The 13,108-nt window shown below is 42.4% G+C and overlaps 2 protein-coding genes across 2 annotated transcripts; both read left to right on the forward strand.

Moving 5' to 3' along the window:
• Positions 1–328: 328 nt before the first annotated feature.
• Positions 329–4,508, forward strand: GCK72_015802 (uncharacterized protein; the record flags this gene model as incomplete). The annotated part of the gene is made up of 8 exons (XM_053731141.1): positions 329–388; positions 1,168–1,275; positions 1,775–1,900; positions 2,051–2,119; positions 2,486–2,578; positions 2,793–2,867; positions 2,932–3,000; positions 3,048–4,508. The coding sequence occupies 8 exons, from the start codon at positions 329–331 to the stop codon at positions 4,506–4,508; spliced, it is 2,061 nt and encodes a 686-aa protein (XP_053585913.1).
• Positions 4,509–6,331: 1,823 nt separating this feature from the next.
• On the forward strand, positions 6,332–12,413 carry GCK72_015803 (uncharacterized protein; the record flags this gene model as incomplete). Its single annotated transcript, XM_053731142.1, has 8 exons — positions 6,332–6,394; positions 6,856–6,943; positions 7,205–7,270; positions 7,349–7,404; positions 8,419–8,637; positions 9,563–9,904; positions 10,919–11,176; positions 12,303–12,413. 8 exons carry the CDS (start codon positions 6,332–6,334, stop codon positions 12,411–12,413), a joined length of 1,203 nt encoding a protein of 400 aa, XP_053585914.1.
• Positions 12,414–13,108: the final 695 nt, after the last annotated feature.

Here is a 13,108-nt window from a genome sequence, read left to right on the forward strand (position 1 = left end):
CAGATGTTTCGTTTAATAGGCATGTGTATGTATGTATCAATTTATGACTAATAGTTTGTTACCACCGTAAGACACCAGATTCTGATCACCCACCACCACCACCCAGCTGATCGTTCTCTGTAGATCAAATCAATTCCCGCCGCGGCGCGCCAAACAAACACCAAAAACACTTTTCCAGACGTTTTTGTGATGGATGTACATGCCCCCACCGCCTGTCTAAACATAGTTGAGTCACGTAGAGAAGGGGGCGGGGCCAAAATTCAGCATCAACTTTAAACGGTATAAATACCTCAAGAGCCCCACGAGTAGATGTATCATTTTCCGGATAATGTCAAAATTTGTATTCGTACTTTTGGCAGTCACGGCGAGTGCCGTCGCCCAGCAACAGGTTAGTTAGTGGGCTTGTTCGGTGGAGCGCACTTGCATTATGGGCTCCAAATTTGCTGAAATTTGATGGGCGGGTTGATATTGTCACTATTAACCGTATCTCAAAATTTTACTTAAATCGGTCAAGTTTTAAAGAAGTTATAGCATTTGTTCGGTGGAGCGCACTTGCATAGCATGGCCAAAAGTGCTCCGAATTGGCTGAAATTTGGCGTACACATAGTTCTTGTCCTTTTTTGACTGCCCTGAAATTTTCAGATATTTCGGGTAAATTTTCAACAAGTTACAGCAAAAGTCCACTAGAGCGCACTTGCATTATTGCGTTGAATGTGCTCCAAATTTGCTGAAATTAGGTGGGCGGCTAGACACTGTCTCATTGAGCCATATCTCAAAATTTTAGTTAAATCGGTCAAGTTTTAAAGAAGTTATAGCGTTTGTTCGGTAGGGCGCACTTGCATAGCTTTGCCAAAAATGCGCCAAATTGACTGAAAATTGGTGTAGTTATAGTTCTCCTTATTTCTCTCTCGTTCTGAAATTTTCAGACAGTTTGGGTAAATTTTCAGCAAGTTACAGCAAAAGTCCACTAGAGCGCACTTGCATTGTTGTTCATAACTCACCGAAAAACAGTCCAATTTGGCTGAAATTTTTTGAGCAATTGAAACACATTGTTCTGACAAATTTTCTACGAAAAAGTACCAAATAATTTTTCGAAATTCGGGCTGAGATTTTCTTTCCAAGTAAAAAGTCCAGTAGAGCGCGCATTCACATTTTTGAAATTTACAGGGTTTCGGCGGTCAACAGCAACAGCAATGCGGTTTCAACGGTCAACAAAACGGTAACGGACAGTTCGGCGGTGTCTCCGGTGCTCCACAAGGAGGATTCGGTGGTCCAGTGAGTGGAAATATTATTATTGAATTTTTTTAGTTCAAAAAGTTCAAAAAACACAATTTTTGGCTCAAAAAACGCTCAAAAACCCATTTTTCATGTCTAGAATCTGCTAGAACTACGGAAAATGCGTCAAAGGCGCGCCAGATAGCTTTGAAAACTGGCTGAAACCAAATATCTGGCATGTCGTTGACGCGTTCTTAAGAGATGCTTGGAAAACGCGTCAAAGGAACCCCAGACTCAAAATTTTTTAATTTTTAAAAGATGTTTAATTTTTAAAAAGTTCTCAGCTCTAAAAATAGCAAAAAAAATCTATAAGACTGGCGCGCATCTTACGCGTTTTCAGAGTTTGTTAAAACGCGTCAAAGGCACGCCAGATAAGCCGATTTTTTTGGTTTTTTGACTGTCTGAAGTGGTTTTGACGCGTTTTTTTTTAGATAAAAACTATTTTCAAAACAGTCCTAATTACCTAAATTACCCTAATTAACCTAAAATCCATTTTCAGACCGGATCCCCACCACCATTCCCACCACAAGGATTCTCTGGTGCTCCACCACAACAGGGAGGTCAACAAGGAGGGTTCGGTGGAAACCAACAAGGCGGTAATCAAGGAGGTTTAGGAGGACAACAGGTACAGTAGGGTCAAGAAAACGCGTCTGAGGCACGCCAGCCAAATCCATAACTTTCTAACTAAAGGGTCTGATTGATAGCATAACCGCTCCGCGTTACTCTGCTGAAACGCGCCAACGACACCCCAGTTATTCAATTTTGTCATTTTCAGAACGGAGGATTCTCTGGTGCCCCACAGCAACAACAGGGAGGAAACCAAGGAGGATTCGGAGGACAACAGGTACTGTAGACGCGCAAACGGCAAGCCAGACATTCTTCCAATTTTGAAATAGCGGAAGGCCGGAAAGCGGAATTCCGCTTACATTTCTGTGTATATTGACCTCTAATTTTGCCCCACACATTTTGCACACATCCCGCTTATTTACACAGCTTGATCCGTTTCAAAACTAACTTCAGGCTCAAAATGTTTGCAATATTTTGTATTTGACATGTTGCGTAGGGGTATCCAATTGAAAACGTGGGGAAAATTGGTTCTTAAGACATCGGGACACTCAGACACACCGATAGACTGAAAAATACAAGATTAAAGCGCATTCTAGGCTGAAAACCTTCAAAAATCCCATTTTCCATATCAAATTGCTTGCAGAACGGCGGATTCTCCGGTGCCCCACAACAAGGTAATGGAGGATTCGGTGGAAACCAACAAGGTGGAAATCAAGGAGGATTCGGAGGACAACAGGTACTGTAGGCTCTAGAAACGCGTTCAAGACACTCCAGATACGAACCCCTAGATTCTCAAAAATGCCATTTTTCCATAAAAAGAGTTTAAAAAAATGCAATTTTTAGTTCAAAGTTCACTCAAAACCCCATTCTTCATGCCCAGAAATCCCGAAAAACCACTTTTAGAAGCCAAAAATCATCCCTAATCACCACAAAATCTCCTAAAATTACAGGGATTCTCCGGTGCCCCACCACAACAGGGAGGCCAACAACAAGGCGGTAACCAAGGAGGTTTCGGAGGACAACAGGTACGGTAGACTCTGGAAAGCGCGTCTGAGGCACGCCAGCCTGATACCATTTTGTCATTTTCAGAACGGAGGATTCTCTGGTGCCCCACAGCAACAACAGGGAGGTCAACAAGGAGGATTCGGAGGACAACAGGTACTGTAGACGCGCAAACGGCACGCCAGAAATTCTTCTAATTTCAGAACGGAGGATTCGGAGGACAAACCAACGCCCCTAACGGACAAGGATCTCAACAAGGAGGATTCCGCGGAAAACGCCAATCCGAGAATCGCGGAGGACAACGTCCAACCGGATCCCCGCCAACTGGTTCACCACCAACCGGAAGACCTGAAGGAGGACGTCCACCACATCATGAGGGACCAAGACACGGACGCCCAACCGGATCCCCACCAACTGGTTCTCCACCAACCGGTGTGCCACCATTTGAGGAAGGACAAGGACCACGTGGATCCCGTCCGACTGGCAGCCCACCAAATGGTAGACCATTGAGACAGAAGAGACAGGAACCAGGCAGTCCACCACCAAGACCATCGGGAGCTCCTGGAAGCCCTCCACCACCACCTACTGGTTCCCCACCACCACCACCTACTGGTTCCCCACCACCACCACCACAAAACGGAGGATCCCCACCACCAAGACCAAGCGGTGCTCCACCAAGCGGTGCTCCACCAACTGGATCCCCACCACCACCACCACAAAACGGAGGAAGCCCACCACCAAGACCTTCCGGAGCCCCAGGATCCCCACCACCACCACCATCTGGTGCTCCACCAACGGGATCCCCACCACCACCACCAAGCGGTGCCCCACCAGCTCCACGTGGAAAGAGACAAGCCGCTGAATCCCCACCACCGCCACCACCACCAACTGGAGCACCACCTACCGGATCCCCACCACCAAGACCTTCCGGAGCCCCAGGAAGCCCACCACCACCACCACCACAAAACGGAGGATCCCCACCACCAAGACCGTCCGGCGCTCCACCAAGCGGTGCTCCACCAACTGGATCCCCACCACCACCACCACAAAACGGAGGAAGCCCACCACCAAGACCTTCCGGAGCCCCAGGATCCCCACCACCACCACCATCTGGTGCTCCACCAACGGGATCCCCACCACCACCACCAAGCGGTGCCCCACCAGCTCCACGTGGAAAGAGACAAGCCGCTGGATCCCCACCACCGCCACCACCACCAACTGGAGCACCACCTACCGGATCCCCACCACCAAGACCTTCCGGAGCCCCAGGAAGCCCACCACCACCACCACCAGCTGGAGCCTCAGGAGCCCCACCAACCGGATCTCCACCACCACCACCACCGGCTGGATCCGGAGCCCCAGGAAGCCCGCCACCACCACCAAGCGGTGCTCCACCAGCACCACGTGGAAAGAGACAAGCCGCTGGATCCCCACCACCGCCACCACCACCAACTGGAGCCCCACCAACCGGATCCCCACCACCAAGACCTTCCGGAGCCCCAGGAAGTCCACCACCACCACCAACTGGATCCCCACCACCACCACCACAAAACGGAGGATCCCCACCACCACCACCACCATCGGGTGCTCCACCCACTGGATCCCCACCGACTGGATCTCCACCACCACCGAAGGGATTCTTCGCCAAACTTTTCGATTTCTAATCATCTGGTATTACTGTACTTTTTTGTGTTTAGTTTCTCACAATCAATGAATAAAACTTTCTTTGCTAAATGTCGGAAGCCTGCTGGTCTCAACATACAATCACATTTTTGAAGCAAATTCACGATTTTCAGCTTGATGTCAAATTTAGGTCTAATGGCTTAAATATCGTCGGTCTCACGATACATATAAACAGACAGGAAATTGAAGACAATGTGATCATATTAATTGGCGCACCTTTGACGCGTTCTTCAATTAGCCTCCAGAAAGTTTAAAATCGCTCCAAACTTTCCGGTTTTTGAACCTTAAAAAAAAAAGTTTTTTTGACTGGCATTGGTAAAAACGCGCCCAACGACACGCCAGTCTATTCCATTTCTATTTTCTTTTACAAGACAAACCTGACGCGTTGAATGTGCACCAGATGCCTGAAACCAACGAATCGCTTTTTTGGTATCGTTTTGTTTTGATTTCAAGCATTTTTTGGGTTTTCAAATATCTGTATTTTTAGATTTTTCTGGTTTTTAGGAAAACTTTTTTTTGAAATAATTGGAAAATAGTCTGATTTTGAGAGCTCATAACGGAGGCCAAACTTATTTTAATTGTATAAATTTAAAATGCATGTTGTAGATCAAAATCAGGGCTACATTTTTGTAGTTGAACATTTTTTGATACGGGCGGGGCGGCTGGCGTGCCGTTGACGCGTTTCTTGAAAAATGCTTCGAATAATACGCGCCAAAGGCACCCTTGACTTGATTTTTTGAAATTTTAAACAGTATTTTAAATTTTCAAAAGTTCTTCTGTTTAAAAACAGAAAAAAAAAACTATCCGACTGTCGCGCCTTTGACGCGTTTTCAGAGTTCCCTCAAAACGCGTCAAAGGCACGCCAGATAGGCTGGTTTTGATGGTTTTTGGAGTGTTTGGGGTGAATTTGACGCGTTTTTTAAATTGAAAATTATTTCAAATATTAAAAACGCGTCCAAAGTGCGCCAGGCAACTTTTTTGGGTAAAAATGACTCAAAACACATATTTTTCTTCCAAAAATTGCAGTTTTTTAGAATCTGGCGTGCCTCGGACGCCTTTATTCCTGTCACTGTGCACAAATTGGCTTAAATGGTACCGTTTTTTTTAAGGTTTCGAATTTCCTGAGAGTCTGGCACGCCTTTGACGCGTTTTCAGAGTTCACTCAAAACGCGTCAAAGGCACGCCAGATATGCCGGTTTTTTGGGTTTTTTACTGTCTGGTGTGGTTTTGACGCGTTTTCAGAATTTAAAATTACTTTAAAAACCAATTTTACCAGATTTCGCGTATTTTTTGAAAGTTTTTTTGAAAAATAAATTTTTCTGTTTTTTTAATTACTTTTTTTAATGAAAAATTCTTAGAACTCCACTTGTAACTCTCTAGGGACCGCCCGTATCAGAAAGTGGTTAACTACAAAAATGTAGCCCTGGTTTTGATCTACAAGATAAATCTAAAATTTTTTGAATTTGCATTGTTTGGAGCACCGTTATGGGCTCTCAAAGTCGGGCAATGTTCGATTTTTTGGAATTTTTTTTCTTCCCTCAAAACGAAAAGAAGTGCGGGGAGAGGCAACAAATAGAGTACACGTCGTCGTGTACTCTCTAGCCAAGTGTTGGTCTCTTTTCTCTTTTTCTCTCGCACCCTCTCCTCCCCACACACTCTCTCGTCGCCCCGTCAATTGATTGCTAGAGTGTAGCCTATTTACACTGCCCCCCGACGGGCCGACTTTTCACTTTTTTTACTCAAATTTTTTTTTGTAATTAATAATTACCTTAATTACCTCATAATTACCCAAATTTTCAGAAAAATGAAATGCGCAATTTGCGAGTCAGATGCTCTTTCTCTTCATTTCGGAGCTCCCAGTTGTAAGGTTCGTTGGGCTCTGGCTGAAAAATGCGTCAAAGGTGCGCCAGCATGCCGAACTTTTTTCAGCAGATTAAGGGAGACCTGGGGCACCTAAGGCGCCTTTTTAAATTTTGAAAAATACGTCAAAGGCGCGCCAGATAGCTTTGAAAACTGGGCGAAACCGAGTAGTCTGGCGTGCCGTTGACGCGTTTTTGAAGGATGATTGAAATACGCGCCAAAGGCACCCCAGACTTGATTTTTTAAAAAATTTTTAAAGGTTTTAAGTTTTTTAAAACTTCTTCTGTTTAAAAAAAGCAAAAAATCCATCAGACTGGCGCGCCTTTGACGCGTTTTCAGATTTCGCTCAAAACGCGTCAAAGGCAAGCCTGAAAAACCGATTTTTTTGGTTTTTTGACTGTCTGGGGTGCTTTTGACGCGTTTTTCAAATCAAAAATCATTTTCAGAATAAGTTTTACCAATTTTCAGGCGTGTGCCGCGTTTTTCCGGCGTACTGTAGCACTGGAAATCACTTATGACTGTATTACGGGAAATAATGATTGTGAGGTGAATCATGGTGAGTTTTGGGTGAAAAATTAGTGAGAAATGTTTAAAAACAATAAAAAAACAGAAAAATGTGAGAAAATTTGACAAAAAACGGTCAGAAATCGTCAAAAATGGAACATTTTCACGTTTTTATAGTTTTTAAGTGAAAAATTTACATTTTTTGGCTTAAAATCTTTAGAAGTCTTACTGTAAAAGCCCAAAAATTATTTGCAGTTCAAAAATTTGTTGTAGATCAAAAAATATTCCGTTAGATCACAAAAATAATTTCCAGAACGTCGAATGGCGTGCAAACGGTGTCGATATCAGAAGTGCATTGACAACAATATGCAGAGATACTGTAAGTGGACATCCGGACACACCGGACAGACATCCAGACATTTGGATACACAGACAGACATACAAATCCTTTTTTCAGTGGTACAATCGAAAAAAGGACGTCCCGACGGCAATAATGATGTCAAAATGAATGAGGTGAAGCCGATATATTTTTTAAAAAGCGCGCCAAAGACACCCCAGCGTCATAAACCACACTTCATTGGTGGCGAAAAGAAGGAAAATGAGAGAGAGAAGCGACCCCCTCCCCGCCCCATACTTTGGCCTGACTTGGCTAGACTCGAGCCAAATAGGCTCCGCCCACTTTTCGCGTTTTCGTTTTTTTTTGCAAATATGTGACAAACAAGGTCTTTGAGTGAACCCAGATCATTAAAAAAGTAATAAATAATGCTCAGCTTCACATTTTCGGATATTCTCATTACACGGCTGAAAAATGTGAGTTTTTGGAAAATTTGACAAATTTTAAGATTCTTATTTGAAAAACGCGTCAAAACCACCCCAGATAGTCAAAAAGCCAAAAAAAAATCGGCTTGTCTGGCGTGCCTTTGACGCGTTTTGATTGAAATTCTGAAAACGCGTCAAAGGCGCGCCAGCCTGATAGATTTTTTTATTTTTAAACAGAACAACTTTTGAAAAATTAAAAAAAATTTAAGTCTGGCGTGCCTTTGGCGCGTCTTTCTAGCAAGCGCGTCAACGGCACGCCAGACAGATTCGATTTCAGCCAGTTTTCAAAGCAATCTGGCGCGCCATCGACGCATTTTTCAAAATTCAAAAGGTGACTAAGGGGTCCCAGGTCTCCCTTAATCTGCTGTATATTTTTGAGTACGCTGGCGCACCTTTGACGCGTTTTCAGGTCAAAAATGAAAGAAAATATTCTGATCTGGGGTGTCGTTGGCGCGTTAAATACAGTTTTTGTGAAAATTGAAACCGGCTGGCGCACTTCTGACGAGGTTTTCAAAAAAATATTGAAAAACAGTTTGGCTGGCGCACCTTTGACGCGTTTTTTTTCATGATTTTATGTTTATGACTTTTTCACGGCTGGGGTACCTGCGGCTCGTTTTCAAATAAGTTTTTTTTGCATTTTTAGGGTGTCTGGGGCTCCGTTGACGCGTTTTCTTTTGATATTTTTTCTATTCTTTAAAAATTTTTCAGGAGACCCCCTCCAACTCGTCTACTCCATTCTCTTCGAACACCCCGTCCACCAGTTCTACAGTACCCCTAGGCTCCGCCTCCTCTTCCCCTTTGGATTCAGATGAGATTCAGAAGTTGAACGAGCACTTCTTCAAAATGGACTCGAATTTGAATAAGAGTCGACGGATGGCGTTTACCAACTCACGTCTTTTGGATATTTTCTCTGGAATGTGTAAGATGGTGAGTCCAAAAACGCGTCCAAGGCGCGCTAGACACAAAATTTTAATAGAAATTTTGGATAAAAATGGCGCACCTTTTGACGCGTTTCTGAAAAGTCACAAACGCGTCTAAGGCGCGCCAGCATACCTTAGGAGACCTGAGACACCTAAACCACTTTCTAAATTTTGAAAAATGCGTCAAAGGCGCGCCAGATAGCTTTGAAAACGGGCTAAAACCGAGTAGTCTGGCGTCACGTTGACGCGTTTTGAAGGATGATTGAAATACGGGCCAAAGGCACCCCAGACTTGATTTTTTGAAATTTCTAAAAGGTTTTAAGTTTTTCAAAACTTCAAAACTTGATTTTAAATGAAAATAACAGAAAAATCTAAGAGACTGGCGCGCCTTTGACGCGTTTTCAAAGTTCACTCAAAACGCGTCAAAGGCACGCCTGATAGGCTGGCTTTGATGGTTTTTGGAGTGTTTGGGGTGGATTTGACGCGTTTTTCAAATCAAAAATTATTTCAAATTTTAAAAACGCGTCCAAGGCGCGCCAGGCAAGGTTTTTTAACTAAAAATGACTCAAAACACATATTTTTCTTCCGAACATTTCAGTTTTTTAGAATCTGGCGTGCCTCGGACGCCTTTTTTCCTGTCACTGTGCACAAATTGGCTTAAATTGCACCGTTTTCTTCAAGGTTTCGAAATTCCTGAGAGTCTGGCGTGCCTTCGACGCGTTTTCATAGTTCACTCAAAACGCGTCAAAGGCACGCCAGACAAGTGTGATTTGGTTGGTTTTTTTTTTTGGAATTTTTCAAAACTTTTTAAATCTGGCGCACCTTTGACGCGTTCAAATCAATTTTTATGCAATTTTGAGCTATCTGTCTGTCCGGATGTCCGTTTTCTCCCGAATTTCTTCAATTTTTGCTCATTTTTTCTGTAATTTCAGCCATTCGAGAAGCACCAACTACAACCATTCGATTTCCGCTCCTACCGTGGCTACCAGAAGCAAGAATACGTGATGCTCTTCAACTACGCCAATACCCTACCCGGATTCCAGGACCTATCCAACGCCAGTCAGAATTTCTTGTTCCGAATCGCGTGCGGTGTCGATTTTGTCATTAGTTCTTCGTATTACACGAATTTTATTGGAATGGAGTCGAATTTATTGATTAATCAAGACGGAACGTATATTCAGATGATGCCACTGCCTCTGTTGGGTGATGAACCCGGGACGGAGTTGATGTTTACAAAGAAAGAGGAGTTGGAGAAGTATAAGAATATTATTAAGGTAATTCCACACTTTTTGAGCTAAAAATCCCCGGAAAAACGCGTCAAAAGTACGCCAGATTCGGAAAAATTCAAAAAACTTCGATTGAAATTAGTGCATTTTGAGCATTTTTCATCGAAACAGTAAAATAAATTGAAAACGCGTCAAATGCGCGCCAGACACTAAAATTAAAGTCGTCTGGTGTCCCTTTGACGCGCATTCTCCTAAAATAAGTTTTTGTGCTCAAAATTGCTCAAAAAACTCAATTTAAGCAGGATTTTCTCAATTTTCCCGGATCTGGCGTACCTTTGACGCGTGTTTTCGGGGTTTTTTGATTAAAAACGCGTCAAAAGTACGCCAGATTCAAAAAAATTCTAAAAATTCGAATGAAATCGGTTTATTTTGACCATTTTTCATCAAAAAGTAAAATACATTGAAAACGCGTCAAAGGTGCACCAGACACTATTATTAAAGTCGTCTGGCGTGCCTTTGACGCGCGTTTTCAGGGTTTTTTGAAAAAAAACGAGAAAAATGCGTCAAAGGCACGCCAGATACGGAAAATTTGAAAAAATCCGGTTAAAATTGAGTTTTTTGAGCGATTTTGAGCCAAAAAACTTTACCTGGGGAAAAACGCGTCAAAGGCACGCCAGGCCCTAAGAAATTTCAAAGTCCCGGAGGAAACGGTGCATTTTGAGCCATTTTTACACAAAAATAACTTGAAAACGCGTCAAAGGCGCGCCAGACCTTGAAAAAACTAAAACATCCGCAAGAAAACAATAAAATTTGAGTTATTTTACCCAAAAAACGCAAAAAATTTGGATCTGGCGCACCTTGGACGCGTTTCGGAAATCTGAACAAAACGCGTCGAAGGTGCGCCAGATTTTCAAAATACTGGCGCACCTTTGACGCGTTTCTTCCTAAATACACTTTTTTGCTCAAAACTACTCAAAAAACTCAACTTTAGTCGGATTTTTAAAAAATTTCCGACTCTGGCGCACCTTTGACGCGTTTTCCCCAATTTCTCTAAAATTTCAGCCCCGCGTGAAGTCATGGATCGATTTTATGCCACTCTACGAGTCCCTTGACCCGTCATTCGAAGAGAACAGTATCCTGAAGGCACTCTGCTGCTGGCAGACCGCTCATTTCAATTTACAAGAATGTGATAAGGATACAGTAAGAAAACAAAAGTCTTTGTTGACTCAATGCCTTCTGAAGTTGTGTATTGACACGTTTGGAGAGGAGGAGGGCGCCGTTCGCGCCGCTAACATCATTTTGTTCTCATCGTCGATTTGTGTGAGTTTTTATGCTTGAAAATCTGGAAAAATTGAGTATTTTGAGCCAAAAAAACCCAAAAAATCGCGTCAAAGGCACGCCAGATCCAGAAAAATTAAGAAAATCCGGCTAAAATCGGTTTAGTTTGAGCCATTCTAACCCACAAAACAAGAAAAAAACTACAAACGCGTCAGTGGCGCGCCAGACTCTAAGGAATTTCAAAATCTAGGAGACAATGGTCCATTCTGAGCCATTTGATGCGAATAACCGGAAAAAACGCGTCAACGGCACGACAGATCCTGAAAAATTGAAAAAATTCGGCTAAAATTGAGCATTTTAAGCAATTTTGAGCCAAAAAACCCAAAAAATCGCATCAACGGTACGCCAGATTTTGAGAAATTGAAAAATCCGGCTGAAATCGGTTCACATTGAGCCATTCTGACCCACAAAACAAGAAAAAAACTACAAACGCGTCAGTGGCGCGCCAGACTCTAAGAAATTTCAAAATCAAGGAAAAAACGGTGCATTTTGAGCCATTCGACAAGAATAAGTGTAAAACATCGCGTCCAAGGTGCGCCAGATACGGAAAAATTAGGCTAAAATTGAGATTTTTTGAGCAATTTTGAGCCAAAAAGTTTCTTTTGAGAAGAAAACGCGCCAAAGGTGCGCTAGATTGGTTAAAAAACCAAATTTCACTAATCAAAAACGCGCCAAAAGTGCGCCAGACTGAATAGATATGACGTTAGTCATGAAAAACGCGTCAACGGCACGCCAGATACAGAAAATTTTTAAAAATCCAGCAAAAATGGATTCTTTTAAGCAATTTTGAGCAAAAAACTTTATTCCGAGAAAAACGCGGCAAAAGCGCGCTTGACAGATGAAAAAAAAACAATTTTCGATCACCCAGGACTTGCCAAAGGCACGCCAGACGGTTTTGATAATAGTGTCTGGTGCGCCGTTGACGCGCTTTCAATTGTTCAACTTTTGATTAAAAAAATGCTGCCGATTTCAGATATTTCAAGAATCTGGCGCACCTTTGACGCGTTTTTGTAGTTCCAGATCCACAAATGTGTCTGTGTTATCTATTGAAGCTTTTTCAAATTTAAAAACGCGCCAACGGTACCCCAGCCTTATTCTAAATTTTCAGGCGGAAGTAATGGAACTCGTGAACAGTCTCATCATCATGTCATTTTTCGAAATAATGGATTGTGATCCACTCATCAATGAGATCCTATCGACCACCACGCTTTTTTCGTGATTTTTTTGTTTACGGAGTATCAATAAATGAGGAATTTTTTATTTATATAAATCACATCACATTTGAGAGGACATCTTTCCTCCAAGTTCCAAATGATCCAAGGATGAGCGAAAATTATTTCATTTGTCTTCCACAAGGTTTTGTTGCAGTGTTTTATGTCAAAATGTGTAGGAGCCCTACTGTTGAAGTTCAGGGCCATTGGTTTGTACTTGCGAAGAACTGAAAACTATCAAAAATTCATCAAAAATGACACAATTTTATGAAACTGACGCGTTTATAAATCTTTAGCTATTTCTATGTTAAAAGTCTCCGTTCTTACCTTCAGAATCCTTCGAAACCTTGGAAAATTCAAAAATAAAGCAATAAATACTAGAATTTCAGAAAAGTACCCCAACTTCAAGTTTTGTGCAGTAAAATAGGGGTTTTTCTCATCCAAATTGACAAACAGAGGTTTCCGGACATGAAAAATTCGAAAATTCACAAAATTTCACTCTAGAAAGTGTGAAAATCAAGTTTCTAGCATAAAATCCGTTTAGACCTGTGGTAAAGGAAGTAGGTACCCCAACTTCAAGGTTTTCGCAGTAAAATAGGGGTTTTTCTCATCCAAATTGACACACAGAGATTTCCGAACATGAAAAATCCAAAAATTCACAAAATTTCACTCCAGAAACGTGTAAAAATCGAGTTTCTAACAC

Source organism: Caenorhabditis remanei, chromosome IV, assembly GCF_010183535.1.
Source record: "Caenorhabditis remanei strain PX506 chromosome IV, whole genome shotgun sequence".
Classification (NCBI taxonomy): Eukaryota; Metazoa; Nematoda; class Chromadorea; order Rhabditida; family Rhabditidae; genus Caenorhabditis; species Caenorhabditis remanei.